Source organism: Melopsittacus undulatus, chromosome 3 (genome assembly GCF_012275295.1).
Source record: "Melopsittacus undulatus isolate bMelUnd1 chromosome 3, bMelUnd1.mat.Z, whole genome shotgun sequence".
Classification (NCBI taxonomy): domain Eukaryota; kingdom Metazoa; phylum Chordata; class Aves; order Psittaciformes; family Psittaculidae; genus Melopsittacus; species Melopsittacus undulatus.
This window is the reverse complement of record NC_047529.1, coordinates 16,232,670-16,254,718: the sequence shown is the minus strand read 5'-3', so window position 1 is coordinate 16,254,718 and position 22,049 is coordinate 16,232,670. Positions and strand designations below refer to the sequence as shown.

The 22,049-nt window shown below is 46.4% G+C and overlaps 1 protein-coding gene across 1 annotated transcript in view; it reads right to left on the bottom strand.

Moving 5' to 3' along the window:
- Positions 1 to 724: 724 nt before the first annotated feature.
- Positions 725 to 22,049, bottom strand: part of BLK (BLK proto-oncogene, Src family tyrosine kinase) — a 34,381-nt gene continuing 13,056 nt past the window's right edge. The window contains exons 4-13 of the mRNA XM_005146403.4: positions 18,627 to 18,720; positions 17,590 to 17,688; positions 16,309 to 16,412; positions 10,347 to 10,496; positions 9,718 to 9,870; positions 8,635 to 8,814; positions 7,981 to 8,057; positions 4,256 to 4,406; positions 1,331 to 1,462; positions 725 to 981 (exon numbers count right to left, since the gene is read on the bottom strand). Coding sequence (XP_005146460.3) covers positions 773 to 981; positions 1,331 to 1,462; positions 4,256 to 4,406; positions 7,981 to 8,057; positions 8,635 to 8,814; positions 9,718 to 9,870; positions 10,347 to 10,496; positions 16,309 to 16,412; positions 17,590 to 17,688; positions 18,627 to 18,720 — 1,349 coding nt within the window. The 3' untranslated portion in view covers positions 725 to 772. The remainder of the gene's footprint in view (positions 982 to 1,330; positions 1,463 to 4,255; positions 4,407 to 7,980; positions 8,058 to 8,634; positions 8,815 to 9,717; positions 9,871 to 10,346; positions 10,497 to 16,308; positions 16,413 to 17,589; positions 17,689 to 18,626; positions 18,721 to 22,049) is intronic.

Here is a 22,049-nt window from a genome sequence, read left to right as displayed (position 1 = left end):
ATCCGGATTGCGGGGAAGGAGGGACATCTCGTGGCCACACCACGAACATCTCTCCTGCCTCCTGCCTCCGGCCTCCAGGGCCACGCACCCGGGCATCCCCCGCTCCCGCCCCAGGGTACCACTCCCAGCATCCTCCAGCGCTGCTGGTGGAGCCCCATGGCCTCTCCCCTTCTCATCCATGGGCTGGGATGGGCACGGGGAGCACCCTGCAGCCTGAATGAAGAAATGGGAAATGGTCGTATCCAGTTGTTTATTATTGACTTAGGGCAGAGGGGTGGCACCAGCTGGAGAGATTGCTCCAGAGCTTGAGGACCTGGTGTGGCCCAAGGAGGTGCAGACAGGACATGATCCCATCCCTGCCCATGGTGTGAAATAGGCTGTAGAATTGCCACCAGTGGCATCAGAAGGAGGGGAGAGGTTGTGCACCCCCTGTACCACCACCCCAGCCTTGTTTCCCTCTTCCCAGGGCTGCAGCTGCAGGGCTGAGGGTCTTTTCTGTATCCAGGTGTGTCACAAAGGAGTTTGCTGCCTTCTGTGACAGAAGCAGTGTCTGAAAAGTGAGTAGAGGCCTCCAGGGCGGATGAAGAAGGAGCTGTGACAGCTCTCAGCCTCCTCTTTCGTCCCCATGATAACCACAGCATCCACCTCCCTCATGTCCCTCCTCATTCCCTATCTCCAAATGCATTGTGGTTGCACACAGGAGAAAGGGAAAAGCCTGAACTGAGCCATTGCAGGGTGCTGGCTTTCCTCCTGGTGCTGGCAGGACAGTGGGTTACTGCTGAGGCTCTGCTTCGTATTGCTGCTCTGTGGAGGTATAAAAGTCCTCAAGGACCGACTGCAGGTACTCGAAGGTTGGGCGCTCCTCAGGCTTGTTTCGCCAGCACTTCAGGATGATGTTGTAGAGCTCCCCGGGGCACATGTCTGGGCAGGGCATGCGGTAGCCCCGTTCCAAGTTACGAATCACCTCGGGGTTGGTCATCCCTGGAGAAGAACACAGCCGAATAGGAGTTATTCATCACCCTGAGGGTGAAGCTCAGTGCTCCCAGAGGCTCACATCCAGGCAGAGATGGGGGGTATGAGGGACTGTGATGTTGGGCCATAGTTGGGAACCATCTCTTCTTCAGGGCTGCAATTCCCCCTCCATACCCCAGTCCCCTCCCTGACTCCCTTCTCTAAGTAGTACCTACCATAGGTTGATGGAGCTTAGGAAAGGAATCCCATCATGAAGAGGCACACATGTCTACACTTGGGTGTGTGCCTTCAAGCATAAGGCAGTGGTAGATACTTTGAAGACAACGCACACTCCTCCCATGTTTGCCATGCACTATACCTGGGTAAGGGATCCTGCCGTAGGTTATGATTTCTGTCAGAAGGATCCCGAAGGACCACACGTCAGATTTGATGGTGAAAACTCCAAAGTTAATGGCTTCTGGTGCTGTCCATTTGATTGGGAATTTCGCACCTGTCCAGGGGAAGCAAAGGGAAATAGCAAGTGGAGGTACAGCATCTCCTTCTGCTCCCACAGGCATGGGCAAGCTGTTCCCCAAAACTGAGCCCTGGGTCCTGCAGGTTGTTGACTGCATCTGGGGGCTGTGGTGGGACTTACTGAAGGAACTGTGGCATTATGGAGATAACATCACAGTTCCTTCTGTTTATTTTCCTTCTAGTATTTAGGTGAGCTCTTAGGCAGAAGCTGTTCCCTGTGAGGGTGCTGAGGCCCTGGCACAGGGTGCCCAGAGAAGCTGTGGCTGCCCCATCCCTGGCAGTGTTCAAGGCCAGGTTGGACGGGGCCTGGTCCAGGTTGGAGCAACCTGGTCTAGTGGAAGGTGTCCCTGCCTGTGGAGCTTTAAGGTCCCTTCCAAACCAAACCATTCTGTGGTTCTACGATTCTATGTTAGGGCCAGAAGGAGGTAATTGTTGCCTGTCTCCTGTTTTTACTAAGATGTCATTTCTACTTAGCATCTCTTTGCCTTTCTTGTTTCTTTTTCCATTGTAATCAAGGGTATTTAATCTTAAAATACTTTTTCACATGTATATGCTTATAAACATTCCTCAATACCAATACACAGAGGCCAAATAATGAAAAAACTTAGTGCCTTAGGTAACTGATAATGTGAATACTAAAAAACTCCAGGTATACTATTTTGCTTATGATGTTAGAGGAATCTGCATTCTTATAACAACTTTACATCTCTTGTGGATGTAAAGATGTTATAAGATCTCAGGAATAGAGCCAGGAATGGTAGCATGGAAGGATGGCCGGCTCATGCTTACTGAGGGTATGATGCTGGAGGGAGCCAGGCTTGCAACAGCCCTTGAGCATCCATCAGCATTTATGACAGACCCATCATTCTTTATGTAAAATGATGCCATGAGGAATCAGTCGGTTTCTGTAGCCCTAACTATTTGTCTGTGCTATTCAAAGCCAGTGCCTCAAGCAGCTTTATTAGAAGGATGACAGGACTTTACTCTGTATAAAGGAAGGAGTCTGCTTTTAGGAAAAGTGCATAAACAATACAACAAATATAAATTCTCCAATTCTTAAAGCTGCATGCATCTATCAAAAACAAAAGAAGCCCCATTTTGTTTCGTCCACTAAGTTCTTGTTATGCACACTGCGGACACCAATGACCATTTTGCAATAGCTATTTCAGTTCAGCTAAGGCCAAAGAATCCCCAAAACCCAAATGCCTTTGATAAGTAGGAACTGAATGTGTTAAAGGCTGCAGGGGAAATCACATTTTTATTTGTATATACCCTTTCAGGACTGCAGGCCTAAATGCAGTGTGTGAAATGAGTGCCTTTGTTCTTGCACATCATTCTCTGACAAGTAGACTGACGAGGCTCGGAAATGCAATCTAGGAAGTGAAAATTGTTCAAAGTAGATAGAGGGGCAGTTGTTTTTTCAGATTAAAGCTAGCTGGAAAAATGCTGATAGGAATGTTTTCCACTGGAAATGTAGTTCCTTTGGGTATGTTAACAGAATTGTACTGATTTCACCAAAACTCCTCTGAAGGATAAAAACTGCCTTAAAAACATCACAGTAATCTCACAGTACTCCTTCATGCCATTACACAGGTTACATTTTCAAGCTTTTGCCACTTTGAAATAGTTTTACATGTTGAAATGCACGTATCATAAAGTATTTTGGGACAGCAAATGGAAAGTTTCCTATCTTATAAGAAAAAATAATCTATTCAATTTCCTTACCCCAGAGTATTTTTTTATAGGAAGATTTATCTTCATCCCGACTCTAGAGGAGGACAGATTTCCAAAAGTTGAAAATCTTCTAGTAGCTGCCACTTAAGCCAGCCTGAATCGTTTTATTACAGTCATTTCTGCTTGTTTCCCTGGTGATCTATAACATCTCTTTGCAGTCTGAATTACGTGATCTCCTAACTGACCTTAGAATCAGAGGTAAGCACCGAGAAAAAGCTGCTGCAGAAGAATTAGACTTAACCCTGTTGTCAAATGGCTGTAGCGGGACCTCTGCACCAGCCAAACCAGCTGCCATTTATCATGGCCATGCTCTCCTGTCCACCTCCCAAGCAAGTGGCTTGGCCTCACAGGTGGAGTCATAAGGAGATTTCACATTAACATGGGGAACGCCTGGTTTTGTGTGCCTTTTGTTCGGTTTGCTTTAGATGCTCAAGGTATTTGTTCTGATGAGAAATACTTGCCCAGCTGCCAACCTTCTCCTCTGTTTTGTAAGTTGTCCCTCTGTTATGGAAGGGACTGGTCTGGGCTGGGTTTGCCTGGAACATCTGGAAGTTGCCATTAGGTCCCGACTTGTGGCTCCAGCTTCCCTCTGCAGTGCAGTGACTGAGTTACACTGCTATTTCCTTCCCTTTGGACTGACTCACTGAGAACACATAGGCACACGCAGCAGGTTTCATTAGTGGAGGTCAAATTTCTGCAGTGACACAACCTGAGATTCAACAGGACTCCCCCAAACACTGCCAAAAGGTTTTTTTCCCATTTCCATCTGCAAACCTCACTTGCTCTTTATTGTCCCTAAGTACTGCTGCCTCTCCTAGGGCTCAATTATTTGGCTCTCTATCTTGCTGTTCCTGCTGCCTGGGTGCTGACAATGGCAACAATGGGGGCTTGGGTCTCATGCCATTCACTGGCAGTGATGGGTGCCCTGTGCCTAGTTCCAGCCCTTGGATACCCTGTATCCTGGCATGTGTTAATGGCAGCAGGATTAGAGATAGGGGCAATGTGCTGGTGAAGCAATGCTGGGAACGACACCCACCTTCTTGTGCCAAGTATTCATTCTCAATGATCCTGGCAAGGCCAAAATCAGCAATTTTGCAGCAAAGTGTTTCTGAGACAAGGATGTTGGCGGCTCTCAAGTCACGGTGGATGGAGTTCATGCGTTCGATGTACGCCATTCCCTCTGCCACCTAGAAGAAAGAGGCTGCCTTAATCAGTCACCTCCCCATGATAAGGTACCCACCTTTACAAAAGCAGAGCATGTGTGTAGGGTTGCTCATATGCCTCCATGGGCATAGACATACATGCTCCATGGATGGATGGATGGATGGATCAGCAGACAGATAGATAAACAGGCAGACAGATACATTCATACATAAATAGGTATACCCATGTATGTGTGAATATGCTCAGCTCTACCAGCATACACCTGGCAACCAAAAGCTTTAAGCAGACAAGCCAAGCAGAACAGAAGCATCACTCCCTCTTTTGCTCAGAAGTTATGGCCCTGAGTTGTGTCTGCAATGAGACACAGAAAGTTGAAGCAAATCTGAAACCACATCACTGGATTCCTGGTTTCTGCCACAATACTCTCCTCTCCAGTTGGTATTTTCATCACAAACAGCCCAGATTAAATATGCCAATTAAAAAAAAAACTCTCAAAGAACTCATCCATCCCTCAGCTACAGCAGCAAAGTCCAGGTCTAGGAGGACAACTAGATGCTTTTCAGTAGCCTTCTCTGTTCTTCCTCACTGTTCTGCTTTGGGATGGGGAGGAAACCCCTGGGGATTCCTCCACAATAAAACTGAAACTGATGTTTTTCTTTCCTGTGCTGGATCCAGACTAGGACGCAGAACACAAAACAATTCCCCCCACTGATACCTACATGATCTACATTAGAGCAGAACACCCAGATATCCATCAAAATCTGACTCGGATAGACAGTATTCCAATACAAATCTGCTGTCTTGGGCATGCGCTGCCTTCTTTAACCATCTCCAAACTTTGCTTTGGGGTATTCTTGCTCCCAAACTCATCTTGCAGTGTTTAGCTCCTTGGAGCAGGGAGCAGCCCTGGTGAGGTGCCTGGCGTGTGATGGGCCTCTGTAAATGATGACAGCAATCCTTTATTGCTGGGTGCTGGGACATATAGAAAACAGAGATTGCAAAGTTGCTCTATCAGTCGAGTCTCAGATTTGGGTTATGTGAGTGGATGTTTGCAACCTCTCCTAAAATAGTTAATACTTATTGAAGATTTTATGTGTCTGTGGGTGAGGGCAGTGCTATTTTCCGCTCCATACAGATTCACATCAGCATCTAGACTTACATGTGGTTTTAAACAGGATACTAACACATACTTTCCAGTGCTGTGTTTCTAACCTGTGTCAACACCCCTTCAGTGCAGTGCTGTTTGCTTCAGTGGAAAATGGAAGAATTGATGTAATTTCCTGTCCTGATGTTAATGAGATAGTACCCTTCAATGGGCCCGTTCCAGCCCAGGATGCTTTTGAGTATGCACCCTTGAGACTGGCCACAGGATCTAGTGCATCAGCCCAGAGATGTCTAATTTTAACTCTGATAGATGCTATTGGATCCAAAACTGCACTCAAGAGGGTTGCGTGTCTGTTGGGCTGTGATGTCAGCCCAGCACCACAGATGAACTGATTGCAAAATAGCCCCAAACTTGCCCTTTTCCTCTTCCTCCCCTGGGAGTTACTCAGTGAGTGTTGGAATCCCTGCCCTGCAGAGTTGGTGCTGGTGGGAGGGGGAATGGTGAAAGATGTCCTTCTGATGGACACCCATGCCTTGAGGGATGGGCAAAATCCTTCCTATCCCATGATCTGTGACTGATCTGTGGGTTATTGCATTGCTGGGGTGTGTGGGTTTGGTCCTCATTCAGCTACCACAGGCCAGGGTGCTGCAAAGAGCACAGAGGGATGTGAAAGGGGTGTGCAGGGTGAGTGTACCCAGGTGACCATGGAGGGGTGATGAACATGTGCAACTGCTCAACCCTAGTGATGATGCCCCCTGTGGGGACTATTTGGCAACTGTAGTGGGTTTCTGGCCAGCTCAAGCCATGCCATGTAGTCACATCCAAGGCTTCAGCCCTGAATTAAGAGAGGAGGTTTGGGTGCACAAGTTTGCCCTGGGACAGGTTTCTCCCAGGGGTTCCTGCAGCCAGTGTGTTACCAGACTTCTACTACCTCATGCCTGATACACGGAAGATCACTGACCTCTCCCCAGACACTTCCACACTCCTACCTGGAAATGCTTCATTACTCCACATGCTCAATGCAACTCTCAGTGTTGAGTTATACAAAAGCATGGGTACTCAAACTTCTGCTGCCGCTGCCTCAAAGCTTGGTATAATGTTGGCCAACAGCTTTGCTCTGCATCACCCCTGTGACCACAGCTGAGCGCAGGTTGCTCTGGCTATGGCGCTTTCCCGTTGCATCAAAATGCATCAAACCAATCTCTGTGGTAATGATCTCACTAAAACCAAGGGGTCTGTAATACAAATGGATTTGAACCATTCTGCTTAGCATCAGGAGTTTAAAACAAAGAGTAGGAATGAAAGAGTGAAAAAGGGAGAAGGGAAGTAGGGAGGTAAAGAAAGAAAGAGGAAGGAAGGAAATAATTAAGGGAAAGATACTAAAGAGTGAGGATGCAGCTGGCCCCATAATCTCTCACAAAGATAAAGCTGCAGATAAGGAAGATTTATCAGTACAGATAAGGTACTGAAACATCTTCCTGTGCTCACTTCATATGGGTGCAGAGGAAAACAAAAATGGCAGATGGGGCCATTGCTTTAATGCATTTAATTATTTTCATCTGGGTTAAAGCAAGAAGTGAAATCTTTTGCTGCCATATAATGTTCGCTCAAATCTTAAGACTCTCCATTTTTTAATACACTATGAAATAGGTCTGTATGATTGCTGGAGCCAAGTGGCCAGCCTTTACACATTGTTTGCTGCCAGACCTGCACATCAGAATAGCTGCATTCAACCGTGATGCTGATGCTTCATGGCCTTTTTCCAGTATTTCCAAAATTAGCCTATCTCTGCTTTGGGTGAACCAAACTCTGTCAACAGGAGGGGAGCCAAACTCTGTCCACTAGGACCAAAGTGGAGTGATTTTGCCCATCTCAGCCTTCATGTACAACTTGTTGCCAAGATGCTGCCATTCTGTGGTTTCTCTGATTTTGACCTGTTTGAGTTCAGATGCACTTTTAGACTAAAATGTTACAGCACAGGTGCAGCTTTTAACATTTACAGGCTGGGTATGCTCAGAGTGAATAAACCCTACAAAGTCAAAGTTTGTTCTCATAAGAAGCAATATCCACAGATCAGAGCATCAGAACATCCCTTATGCCTAATCATCAGGAGGGAAAAACTGATGAAAGCCATCATGTCTCTACCCTGAAAGTCTCTCCCTTGAGCTTTTTCTCTCTTTTCGGTAAAAAGAGAAGCAAACTTAGTTCCTGCTCAGCAAACCAGAAAAACAAACCAAAACCAAACCCAAAACCTAAAAACCAAGCCCCAGTTGTGTAGCACTGCATTAAGTTCCCCTGAGTCTGTCCTAAGGACCAGCAGAGCATTGCTGAGCTGACACGCACATCAACACAAGAGGGCTGAGAGAGAAACCCTAAGAGAGCACACCAGGAGGTGCTGTTTTCCTCCGTGAAATAGACGTTCTGTCAGACTTGGGAGCATTTCAATAACAAATCGTGGCCTTGAGCCTGTTTCCCAGAGACTGTTCACTGACCTGAGCAGACATATCAATGAGTTTGGGGAGGTTCAGTTGGCTTCCTTCTTCCGTCTTCAAGTAATCCAGCAAACACCCTGCAAAAGAGGAGAGGCTGCTGTAACTCTTCAGAGTTAAGCCTATACATTTGCTTTCTCTGGTGCTTCTCAGAATATATGCAGCAAATCTGCCTGCATCCTAGAGAAAATACAAGGAATCACAGTGGTGTCGCTGGAACAACTTCCATTAGGAAAGTTCGCAAACACAGGTGATTTTCCCCCTTTATTTTGCACAGACTTTTTGCAGACTGCTGGGCATTCATCACTCAAAGCCTTATAGAAAAGAGTAGCAAAAGAAAGGACAATTTCACCATGAGGGGAGTGAAAATACGAAACAAACTCCCTGGAGGAGCAGTGGAGAGGAGAACTTTCCTCTTCAAATGGAGCATCATCATCTTGTGAAGTAGCTTTTGAAATATAAGACCTCAAGAAGCAGGATTTCATTACCCAGAAAGTCCCTTCCAGCACTAGAAGCAGACTTATGGATCACTTAGTCCTTTTGCTTACAGACAGGGTACAATGCCCTCCTCCCACCCCTATTATGCATGAGGGTATCAGCTAACTCGTTGACCTGATTTTACAGAAACCCAACAGAAACCTCAATGAGCCTCTTTACCATTGGCCATGTACTCTGTCACAATGTAGATTGGCTGCTTCGTGACTACCGCATATAGCCGGACCAGTTTGTTATGCTGGAGCCTCTTCATCAAGTTTGCCTCTGCCAAGAAGGCATCAGGATCCATGCTACCCTCCTTCATGGTCTTCACAGCCACCTTGATGTTGTTCTTGTAATAGCCTGCAGAGAGATAATGATGCATTGAGGAATTTTGGCCTCTCTACTGGCTCTATCAGGCTGCGCAACAAGGAACAGGCAGCAGAAAAACACAGCAACAGCATTCAATCTCTCATAAAGAAACACATGGTAAAACTCAGTGCCAGTGGGCTCAGACAGCAGGCATGAAAGGAGAATGGACAAACACAGCACAACCATCGATCTGTGTGGCTTCATTGGGGACCATCCCTGCTCTGGGTTGCAGACACCCATGCAATGAGCCCATCCTCACACAGTCCTCCCAGCCTTGCAAGACTCTGGACAAAACCCCTGGGGCTCCCCACTATCTGTGTTCTCATAATCCAAATGCCATAGAAAAGCCAGGACTTTGCAGTCCACCAGTAGACTTAGCCTCGCCCTGTCCAAAATCTCAATTGCCACGGTGACAGACAACCACAAAGAGAACAGCAAAGGAAGCTGACCTCACCCCACTTCCTCTGCCACTGATTAGCAGTGGGCAGGAAGGCATAAGGGATTCAGATCTAGGTTATAAAGTGGGACAGGGAAGCAGAAAAAGTGGGATAATGTCACCAAGCTACCCTGCTGTGTGTAACTGAGGATGCTACAGCCGAGCCCAGGATTCCCAGGAATAATGAGATCATGTCTCAGGAGATGAGTATATAGTTATTTCAACACCAATCACATGTATCTAGCCTGAAAGACCCTTGCTCGACCACTGATCCATGCAAACACAGTCTCTCTGTTCCTTCCCATGGATACAGCATCTGTTGTTGTGTGTGTACCCATAAAATTGTGTTCGTACTTTAGGATCCCCATGCCCAAACTAGTTTTGTCTTAGGGAAAGAGGGCTTCCCACCTTCTCTGTTTATATATTTTTTTTCCTAGAATGGGGGGAATTATACTTACCCATCCATACTTCCCCAAACTGCCCACTGCCAAGTTTCTTCACAAGCTTCAGAGACTCCCGTGGGATCTCCCATTCATCCTGTGCCCAGGGTCTCTGGGGAACCAGGGATATGCAGGGAGTTGTGAGGCGCTGGCACAGGCCATCCCCTTTCTCTGTGTGAGGACAAAGCAGAGGGTATTTCAATGGGAAGGCAGAGCTAACCTCCTCCTCCATCTACACATGCCAGGAAGAAGTCAACCCATGGGAAATCTCCACAAACACACAAATGTTTCAGCCACAGGGATCAAGGGATGCAGAATGGACCCAGAGAAAGGAGAAAGCTCAAAGGGAGCCTCAGAGGGGTAAATTCTCCAAACCCTACTTTCCAAGCATCCCTCCTGCATATCCCTCCTGCATATCCCTTCAGCATTCATCTCTTTCCTGATGGAAAACACTCTCTGGCTATAGGTCTGGGGATAGAGCTCACCCTCACAATGCTCTAGGATGAAAAACAAGACATGGGAGCCCAAGTTCTGCTGCAGAAAGACACCTGTCCCATGGGAGTCAATGGAGTGGTGGTGCTGGCTACTAAGCCTGTTCTCCCTCTACCCACATGGCCATGTTCTGCTAAGAGACAAACCCAACTTACGGCTGTAATGATGGATTAGCTCTGGCAGGCTGGAGAAAGTTGTCCTGGGGGAGATATAATACCCCCCACCATCTAAGGAGCGGATCCTGTAGTGTTTGATGATGTCCCCATGAGCAGAGTCGCTATCTCTCACAGACAAGGAATAAGCACCTGGAGAATAAGCAGAAGAAAGAACTGTAAGGACACGCAGAACCCTACCCAGGGACCAGCTACCTCCCAGCCTACAGCTACAGATACCTCTTTCAGCCCTTGCTGTTGCCTTCCCAGGCTGCAAAGCAACAATCTTCCCTCTCTCCAAGACAGGTGGGGAAGATAAAGGTTCATCAGAGCTTAACTGGTCCTGTAGAGGCTTCATTGCATAAAACCTGCCTAATCCTTGGCCAGCAGCCCCAAGGAATCAATATCGATCAACAGCACATCTCCAGCCAGAGCAATCAGATATTTCTTCGGTTGTGATAGTTCTGCCACAGCTCCGTATCTCCCATCTGAGCTCTGTCAACAGCATCACCTCATCTGGGTGAAACAAGTGACTGTAGTCTCACCAGCCTGTAGAAACGAGGAGCTGAACCACCCTGCCAGCACAAACAGGGTTTCAGTTGGTGGGAGAGGTAAGGTCAAGAGATATGTGTTCCCTCTCAGCATCATCCAAGGTCCCTGTAATCCTATTATCCACTGTAACCCTTATGCCAAGGTCAGGGGTTTACCTGGGAAGTACAGAAGGGAGACTCAGGAGAATTGTCTTGCTCAGCCATAAACTTGTGACTGTGGGTAAACCACATACAGAGATTCACATCTAGATTTATGTGCCTTTTGACCTCAAGGGAGCTGCTTAATGATCTGCAACTGCAACCTGCTGTTCTCTCCTTGTAATGGGTTTATAATCTGAACCATAAGATTGGGGTTTTTGTACACAAAAACATCACTAGGTGTTGCTACAGAGCAGCAACTTCCAGCCTATGTCAGTGTCAATTTCAGTGCAGTTTAGCAGAGATTCTTTTTTTTCCCTTTGTCTGGATCATATTTCCGGAGTAAGCTGTTACAAGCCTGCTGGGCTATTAGAAGTCTAATACGTCACCCGGGTAGATAGGCTGCCTTTCTAATGCTTGAAAAGGCAAGGCTTTTTATGTTAAAAAGTATGTATCTGTCATGTAGGATCATAAGCAGAAGCGGGGCCTTCCACAGGGACTCTGAAACCATAATCCTGACCTTGAGGAGAAAATCTACTAAGACATAACTCTCACTTGCTGCTGTTTCTCCATAGCAGCACCAGCAGTTCCTTACACTGGGGCTGCAAACCTCTGTTTTAAATGTAACAGAAGAAAATCACCTCTGTGGATATTTGCTTTGTTGCAGTGGTGAGTCCCTGGAATGGGCTGCCCAGGGAGGTTGTGAATGCTCCATCCCTGGTTGTGTTCAAGGCCAGGTCGGACAGAACCTTGGGTGACATGTGTGAGGTGTCCCTGCCCATGGCAGGGGGGGTGGGACTAGATGATCTTAGGGTCCTTTCCAACCCTAACTATTCTAAGATTCTATGATTAAAAATCTTTACAAGCAGAATTTGGGATGGTCTAAAATTTTTCCAAGCACTAGGAGTCATTTTGGAGGACAGATACCAGACTGGGAGATAAGGTGGCATAATGTTCAAGGAAGATCTGCTGGATTAAATGCAGATCCAGGGAACCTGAAGACTGGAAGCACACAGCCTCAGTGTGGTGGGGGCCTTCTCAGCAGAGGATGAAATTCTTTCTTTCACCATGAGTGTCAGGCAGAAGACAAACCCAGTTGGCTCTATCAGTCCTGTAGCTCGATGTCCCAGATGCAGCCCTGAAGAATCTTCAATGGGAAAGAACAAATTCAAGGGAAGGGTAAAAGTATGGCTCATTTTTGCAGCCTATGTCTCAGTGACCAAAGTTCACTACTGAGCTAAGGATATCTTTCCCGAGGAGTGATCGTTGGTCCCTGGTGGGTGCAGAGAGATGCTGCTAGGGCTTCTGTCCACAGTGCTCAGCACAAGTCCTGCTAGAGTTGATCAGCCACATTCACACTCCCTAGCACTAGGTCCCAGAGCCCCTCCGGCTCATCTGTGGTACCTATGTGTGCAAAACTATTTTTGTTATTAATGTTTATTATTCATAGAATCATAGAATAGTTAGGGTTGGAAAGATCATCTAGTTCCAACCCCCCTGCCATGGGCAGGGACACCTCACACTAAACCATATCACCCAAGGCTTCATCCAACCTGGCATTGAACACTGCCAGGGATGGAGCATTCACAACTTCCCTGGGCAACCCATTCCAGTGCCTCACCACCCTAACAGTAAAGAACTTCCTCCTTTGGTCCAATCTAAACTTCCCCTGTTTAAGTTTTCACCTCTTACCTCTTGTCCTATCACTACAGTCCCTAATGAATAGTCCCTCCTCAGCATCCCTATAGGCCCTCTTCAGATAATGAAAGACTGCTATGAGGTCTCCATGCAGCCTTCTCTTCTCCAGGCTGGACAGCTGAACAGCCTGGAGAAGATTGTTGCTGAGGATGCTGACATTATTTTGATTTCAAAATGATTGAAATAATGCGCAGCCCATCAGATCTGAGCTTCTATGGCCCAAGCCCAGGAGGGTGATTTGCATGACTGGGATGTGGCTTAGGGTATGTGTTTGATTTTTACAAGGCAAGGTCTGGTAGAGGAAAGAGACAAACGTGGTGTGAACCCAGCTGCGCTGACACCAGACAGCACTGCAGAAGGGAGGGCAGGAATTAAGCACTAACACATGTACAAGGGAGTGCATGTGGGCTGAGAGTCAGGAGAAGATGAGACCTGGTCTGTCTGGTAGTGTGGTTGCACCCAAACGCTTGCTCTCCTCCTTTTCAGACCCCAGTGATGCACAGCATGCAGCAGTGACAGGAGCTCCAGACACCTTCCAGCCCAATCTATCAGCTGTCTACTCTCAAAGTGAATACTTATTCTGTCATTAGAGTTAATGACTGTATTTTACCCCAAGTCAGAGTTTAGTTTGCTGGAGTGAGTGTGGTAAAGCTTTCCTTGTCATTCACCATGGACCGCTACAGTTCCCTTGGGAGCTGCAATCTAAAGCCAAAGCACTGTGGCTGAAAAGCTTCAATTCTCTCTTCTCCCAGGAGCAGCTGCAAAAGAATGATGTTAAGTGGAGCCAGACACATGGCAGGACTAATATCCCCCAGTGATAGCCAGAAGGAGCTCTAGCTCCTCAGCCACAAGGGTCATTCATGTGTCCCACAGCCCTGCATCGCATCCTGACACAGACCTGGGCTCCACACCAGCTCAGAGCACAAACAAATCTTGCCCTGGGCAGTTCTCGGTGTCAGACCCTCCTCTTCCGGGTCTGGGATCCCTGAACCATCCTGCAAGGGGTCTCAGGTTCTTTGCTTTCAAAGCATGGCAGGTTTTGTGTGGAATAGAGCAACAGAAGATGTAAAGGGTGAGATTCAGCTTTGCATCCTACTGAGGGTTGACTCAGTCACCTAAACATGTGAGTCAGGCACTGTATTCTGGGACATCTGCATGGGCTTGGCAGATATGGTGCAAAACCACATCTCGTGGTGGAGAAGCTGAAGATGACCCTAAGATGTTCAGGTTTTGGCAACCAAATCAAGCCCCACTGGCTATGGCGGGAGTTCAGGCAACTGCCATGTGAAGTATCTGCATTTTGATGTCTGCATCTCAGGCCAAGTCTCAGCACATGGGGTATGTCCTGCTCGTATAGGTCTCATCAGGGTCTTAACTCCTTCCCTATGGGAAACACAGGAGCTCAGCTGAATACAGCAGCTGAGCTCTGAGATCTCTCCTGCTGGGAGCATGGACACAGCAGTCTTGCTGCAAGCCAGGACTGTACTCCTGCAGGTTTCAGAACGAGTATTACTTGAGGGGAAGATTTGTGTATTTCCTTCACAAGCCTTTCCTTCAGCAAGGCTAGCTTCCCACCCATGATTACAATGCCCCTGGGTTGCAGAATTTGTGTGTCTTTAATCTTTAGCAAAATGAGACATTGCTTGGGATGGGTTATGAATAGGTGCTGCTCTTAGGCAGGGTGCAGAATGCATCCCATGGTGGCTGAGACAAACCAATATGAGGCAACCACCCTGCGATGCATACAGCTGTAGGGGTAATGCCCTTAGCTCAACTCGGTGCTCAGCCTTGAAGGTCAAGTGTTGCTGGTGCAAAGTGAATGAAAATATAGATGGTGGAGCATGAAAACAGGAAGAACCTGTGGAGCTGGAAGGGCAGGCATAGCATTGCTCTGGACATCTCATGGTGGGTCACAGATGCATCATTAGTGACCTCAACTTCATGGCGCGTTTGGAAAAGAGGGGTGTCTCTTTTGCCCCTTCTCTTTAGAAAGGAGGAAGCTGTGGTTAAGGCAGATCAAATGATGTCACCACGGCCATTCAGGCAGTCTAAAGCACAGGGTATTCAGGTAATAGCTAGTCACATAGGAGGATTCAAAGGATGAGGTGTTTGAAGGAATAACAGCTGTATTTTAAGACAGAATACTAAATATCAGACAAGACACAGGTGAGACTCACATTTCAGAGCAGAGATGATCTCTGAACATTTAGGACTAACACTGGATTTTCATGGAGTGGAACAGGCCACATCTGCTAATGCAGAGTATCACACACCTCCAGCCAAGTCTGCTTCTGGACAGCAGAGATCAGGAATTAAAGATTGGGTCCAGCTTGGTTGTTTCTCCTTGAATCTCCAGACTCCACCACCTCTGTCCAAGCCCTGTGTGCCCTAGACCTATCCACACTCCAGAGAACTGCAGGGAATGATTTCATCCTCTGTGTGCAGCTTGGGGCCAGCAGAAGTAGGGGACAATTGTCCTGAGCAAGTGTAGGGGTGAAAGGGAACAGTCAGATCCCATTGATGTGTGGCCTCTAGAGATGCCACAAAGACATGGATCATGTGCGGACAAGAGGGCCTCACTCCTTCCCAGACCCTCAGATAGTGTGCATGAGTGTCTGCTGGGATTGTGCATAGCATGTGTTACATTTAAGTTGTGAAAGACCTTTAAGATCATCAAGTCCAACTGTAAACCTAACACTGCTGCCAAGTAGGAGGGATGCTTTCCATGAGGATTTGCAGCTTTCAAAATTTTTAGGGAACATTCAGTCAGGAAACATTGAAGAGGCTTGTTTCTAAGCATGGTGGTTGAGTCACCATCCATAGGGTTATTTAAAAGACATGTAGATGTGGCATTTAGGGACATGGCTTAGTGGTGGACTTGGCAGTGCTGCATGCACTGGACGGACAACCTAAACTAGCTTCCAGACTGTCCTCAGATTAACAGCACAGAACAAAGTAATTGCAGTTACACAGTTAATTATTATGGTTAATAGCTATGTCCACTGTCCAAGAGAAGTGACCACAATGCTCTGTCCTCTCCATCCTCATTGAGTTATGTCTTCGTATGGAAGGAAAGTGGATGAATTCCACCTTTTCTGCTTCAGCCAGTCTGCTTCTGAAAGTTCTGGTTTGCATCAATTCTCCTGGCTACAGACTATCAGGAAAAATATGTTTCCACTGGGAAAATGTTCTACCAAAAGAGCTTTTCCAAAATCCTGCAAGCTTCCACTGCAAACAGGAAAAAAGCTTCTTCCAGAGTGCATTAAAGTATCTCTATTTGCCAAAAACTACAATTTCTTCAGTTTCCTGCTTATCTGTGCTACTGCATCTGTCCCACAACCTGTGGTGGCAAGAGCCACCCTTACCACAGCCTGAACTACACACACAAGTGGCACCATGAGCAAATCTTTGTCCTCCAAACCCTCAGCACACTTCTCCAGCCCTCCTGAGCCTTGCAAGCAATGTTCTGCTGAGCCAGATCTAAGAACCACTGACACAGCTGAACTCACAGCTCAGGTCTGAAGGATCTTCCCAGCCATAGCAATAATGAGGAGTTATCCTTGCTCTGCAGATCTCACCTTTGCTGGTTTCACTCTCTCGGACAAGGAAAGAGCCAACTTTGTTACCAGAAGACAACAACAGCCGTTCAGCATCTTTTCTGCTCAGAGCTTTAAAATACCACCTGGGAAACAGAAAAACAAAGGCAAAATCATTGCTTGAAGAGGAAAAGATCTTAATAAAATTCTTTCTAGTTACTTCATTTTTCTTTTTTTACCATTACACTCTGAGGGTTATTTTTATCAGCAAATAGTTTTTTATCTGCTGGAAAGTGGCAGCAATAGGCTGTTTTCAGTAGATTAATGTCCGATTTTGGTGACTCTGGGCTTGTTTCATAGCCTAGCAATTCAGCCAGAGCAGAGAGTAGATTGTACATGCAGTGCCCCATATGTGAGAGCGGTGCAAGCTAATCCAGAGAACAGCTCTGAGGCACACAAGGGCCCAGAGCTCATCTGGAAAGTGGGTGAACCTTGAGCTGTGCCCTGGCAGGCTATGTATAAAGCAGACACATGTGCTGTAGGCTGAGCACAGGGTGCCCACAGCCGTTTAAATATACCCTTTGGGTACAAAGAGCATTTATGTCCCAACCACATTTCTATGTGCTGCTAAATGCTGAATTCAGTGGTAGTTGGGTCCCTCCAAGCAGAGCTTGTAAGTAGGACTGATCATTTATAGCTGAATGCCACAGAGGAGAATAAGTCATGGAAACAATTTCTTCTGCTGCTTGTGTTATAGGCATAATAAACCCTTCTGGTTCAGTCTTTCTTACCATCCTCCTTGCAGGAAGCCAAACAGGCAGGCTGCATCTGGGCTAGTGAAACAAATAGCACCAGGCTATGAGTCTGGGCACTGGCACTTAGCTGTCTGCCCTGTTAAACAGTTGGCGTGCTCCCTGGCATATCCAAGACCTGGAACAATGCACCTTCTCACAAGGGATTTCTAATTTACATGCAGATGCCCTTTTAGAGGCTGAGAAGTTTAACACTGTGTATGGGACCAGAGGATGTTTCCTGACACTGCTAATTTGACAGTGCAAACATACCTTTATGTTCTTCCTCCAAACCCTTGTTTTCTGTGGTGGGTGCAATTAATGGGACAGGAGTCTTTGCTCACTTCCCCCATAGTGACTTCATTTCCCTCCTGCCCTGCACCCATATGGTGCTTAAAGCTTCTCCTGAGCAGCATCCTGCAATCCAGCTCAGGAGTGACACCTTCCCAACATCAAATAAAGCTGTTCCCATTTCTTGCTGAGAGACAGGGCACTGCACCACTGTTAGCCATTCACAAGCTTTTGCACTTACTTTTCCTCTTCTAAGCTGTCCACTTGTGCAACGAAGTTACTGGGGATGTAGCCTTTCCTGCCGCTGCTGAGGGATTTTGCCAGCCACCAGTCCCCTTCCCTGCAAAGCAAGCAGGAGAAAAAGCTTGAGTGCCCAGAGGAGGTTTCACGACAAGCTAAGGCTGTGGTGACAGCATGGTTTATGGGGTTTCGAGCACTACAAACAGACTAGGGCTCCTTAATCCACAGTACAGGTCTCCCTCAATTTCCTATGACCAACACCAGGCTGAAGACTGTTGGTCTCTCAGGGACTTCTGGAGGTGAGAGACTCTTTCCATGAATGCAGAGTGAACGAAGTGTGATCACAGATTCAAACCTCTGCTACGTGCCCCATGTGAGAGGAGAGAAATCTGGGTCACCATGGGGTTATTTTGTCTCTTGCATAGGGGGATTGTTTTTTTGCTTCTTCCTTTTTCTGCTGGATACTGTGCTGCATACAGCATCTGTTTGAGAGCTATCCCTCTGGAGGCCACCTCGCAAAGCAGTCAAGGATGGAGCAGCCCTACAGGATCTGTTGACGGGGAGACCCAAGCCCACCTCTGCCCTGTTATATTCCAGCCAGATAGACTGTCTGTCCCCCTTCTCAGTCGAGAAGAAGCTGAAATGAAACCACACGCCTCTCTGGCTCAATTCTGTCCTTTCCTCTGACTACACCCAACCCACATCCTTTGCAAAAGCACCATCAGCACGAAACATGAAACAGGAGCTCGGTTATTGTTGTAATTTACGCTACTTCTGCGCTCATGGACACCAGCAGTGAAGAAGGTCCCAAAGTCCCAGCCAGGGACACTGCCCAACCCCATAGTATCTGTAACCCATGGAAGTGTCACCTTCCCCACTTTGCAGGGAGAAAAGGGTACCCATAGTCACACTCTGGAGCAAAGATATGACTCATGCTCAGCTTTGGTGAGCTCAAACTGATGTCTGACCCCAAGATACCCCCTTCCCTAGCCTCACCATGCCCATGTTTGAACCTCCCTCTGGCAGTAGATCACTTACTTAGACAGGACTTGGAGTTTCTCCCCTTTGACCAGCTGCAGGTCACGGTCACTTGAGGCAGGAAAATCATACAGTGCGATCACAATCACGTTATCTGAAAGAAGCAGAAGCATCCTCAAACCTAGCACTATTGAATTCCCTGCCAGATGGGTGATGCACACCCAGGTGTATGGAAGAGCATTTCACCCACACACACACAGGGGCTGTCCCCTGCCCTGTCCCCTCAAAAGCCAAGCTTTCCACCAGCCCACCTTTCCTGCCAGCCACAACCTCTGCCCAGGGACTAACACTGATTCACTGAAGTGTTTCCTGTGCATGTGTTTTTAAAGCACTCCAGATACCCCTATCCACAGAACCCAGTGTGTCAACAAGAAAAAAAGGTTTTTGTAGAATAAGAAGGATCATAAATAACCTGTCAGTGTTTGGCTTGAGTTTTACATGGCTGTAAATGAAAACTGCTGTAGTAGCATTCCCCAGAGTGGCTCTGGGATTTGACTCAAAAAGATGAGGCTTTCTTGATTGAAAAAGGTATAAAGTCATCTCAACCTCTGTTATTTGAGCCCATTGCTGGGATTTAACTCTCCTTTCAGCTACTCTAGACTATGCCAGTATCCTGCCATCCCTTTACATCCCTTGCAGGTGTGCCACCACATTTAAGTCATGCTGCTGCTTTTGACCCAGCACCTCTATCACACGTAGCCATTCTGCTCAGCTGAAATTCCCACAGGGGTGGCGGATACTCCAGGATCCCTTTCCCCCTCCCTGGCCCCAAAGCGCTTGAGGTGCTCCAGACCACAAAACCAGTGCTCTGTGTCTCCCATTTCACTTGTAACCCACCTGGACCGAGGCTTGTGAGCAAGTGTGCATCTCCATCCCCTGCCCTATCATGTTGCTTTTATTCCAGCCATACTGGGTGATCTGGGCATAGCAAAATGGATTTTGTCTCTCTGGTGCATGTGAGCCTTGCTGTGTGTGGCAAAGCTGCTGCCTGGTATGTGCAAACCCACCCCAGGGCAGATCTCTGTGGGATGGAGCTGCATCGCGGCATTTGCATGCCAGGGTTGTGCCAGTGCTGCTCTTGGAGACGTTGTGCAACTGTTCACATGTGCTCTGCATGCTCACAGCTACTGAAGCAGAAATGAGCAGCTATTTTGGGACAGATCAGACTTTATAAGAGGATCGGCACGTGCACATGAGCACAGAAATCAAGCCAAAAGCAATGGTAAAAAAGAAGGAGGAAGAGGAGAAAAAGGAGAAAAGGAAGATTAAAAGAAAAATAAAAGAAAAAGGAAAAGGAAAAGGAAAAGAAAGAAAAAGAAAAAGAAAAAGAAAAAGAAAAAGAAAAAGAAAAAGAAAAAGAAAAAGAAAAAGAAAAAGAAAAAGAAAAAGAAAAAGAAAAAGAAAAAGAAAAAGAAAAAGAAAAAGAAAAAGAAAAAGAAAAAGAAAAAGAAAAAGAAAAAGAAAAAGAAAAAGAAAAAGAAAAAGAAAAAGAAAAAGAAAAAGAAAAAGAAAAAGAAAAAAGAAAAAGAAAGGGAAAATAAAAAGGAAAAGGAAAAAGAAAAACAAAAAAGAAAAAGGAAAAGAAAAGAAAAAGAAAAATGAAAAAGAAAAAACAAAAAAAAGAAAAAGGAGAAAGAAAAAGAAAGAAGAAAAAGAATAAGAAAAAGAAAAAGGAAAACAGGAAAAAGGAAAGAAAAGGAAAAAGAAAAAGGCAAAGAAAAAAGAAAAAGGAGGAAAAAAGATATAAATATAAAATTAAAAAAATAGAACTAGAGAAAAAAGAAAAAAAAAAGAAAAAAGGTGAAAAGAGGAAAAAAAAAACAAAAGGAAAAGAAAAAGTAGAAAGAAAAGTAAAAAGGTAAGAAAAGGAGGCCATTTGCTGCAGAAAGGCTTTAGCTCTTACAGAGCCTGATTAATGCAGTGAGAGCAATGAATTATTAGCATTTTTCAAAACCGACTGTCAAGCCACAGTCTCTGTGTGACCTTTACAAATAATGCCACCAGCAAGAGCGCCAGACTGGCCCTTTGTCATTGCGAGATAACATGTCTCTGGGGCAGCTTGGGGTTTGTGTCTGTGCAAGGCCTCCACTGGGAGGGAGGAGAAAGGGTCAGTGTGAGAGGAGATGTAGCTTTGTAAACTGAAGCTCTGAGCGGTTCCCTTTAGTATGAACTTGGAGATCCTTGAGAGGTTTGAGCAGAGCCTCACTCTCCCCGTGAGCAGAGCCTCACTCTCCCCTGTGTACGGGGAATAGGATGATCAGTCACAAGGGAGAGTGCTTTGCAGCCTTAAAATAGGTTGCACAGCTGGGGGTTTCCCTTTAAGGGATCTCAGAGAGTTTGACATTAGTGATGGACCCAAACTCTAGTTGCTTCCTGGAGAAAGTTCTTATCACACAGCTTCTCTGACGTGAACGGGTTTTGGACATGTGCCTTCTGCAAAGCGTCCACAACAAACATGCTCATCCATGTGCACCTTCCTGCTCCTCTTGGAAGTAACCTAATGCAGTGGTCACACTTTTGCTTTGAAAAACAGAAGCAAATGGGTAAATATCTTCAAGCACAGAATGGCTGCGTATCCCAAGAGATGAAATGAAAAATGTAGGTTTGATCTTGAAGCAACTGACAAAAGTACATGTAAAAAAACAAAGCAAATACACTAAGGATGAAAAGGTTTTATATGTTGAAAACATACTGTGATCACCTCTTATCCCCTACTCAAAATGCATGCTGAGAAACAGTGTGCACTTAAGTGAGCCAGAAGAAAAGCTCTCTCTGCTCAAGCCAGCAAGATTTGCCGTCTCATGATGAAAGTAACTCTTCCTGTCTCAGAGCCTGTCACCCTGCTAAGAAACAGCATCGATAATACTTTCTTGGCCTATTTGATCAAGTTAGGTCATGAGTGACTCTACAGTAGAGAAGCCGTCGGGGCTGCAAGGAGTGACTGCTTTGCAGATAATGCTAGCAGCCCAGAGGCTTTGATTGTGAGCCAAATACCTCTTGGCTCAGAGCTGCTGTCAAGAAAGTTAGATACTAGCCCGGTTTGCATAGGCTGAGTGCCAGTTTGATGGCTTAATAGAAATGATTCAACCAGTCTTCTGCCCTGTTGTGAATGGAGGGTCTTTGCAATGTCTCATGGCTATGGAGCAGGCTGAGACTGTGCTGGAGTTCCCCAAAGGGCCACTAGCTGGTTTATAGGCATGCTATGATGGTCATGGGGTAAATGACAACAAATGTTGCATCTCCCAGATGGTCTACAAGCCCAGGGGTGACAGCATAGGAGATGTCTCCTGGGACATCCAGACTTGCACTGCAGAAGGTTCTTCTGCCTTGTGTTTTGACACTGATTTTTTTTTTTTTGTAGATAATTTCTAGTTTTGATATAAAATCACTGAATCCCAGAATCCCAAGTTGGAGGGAACTTCA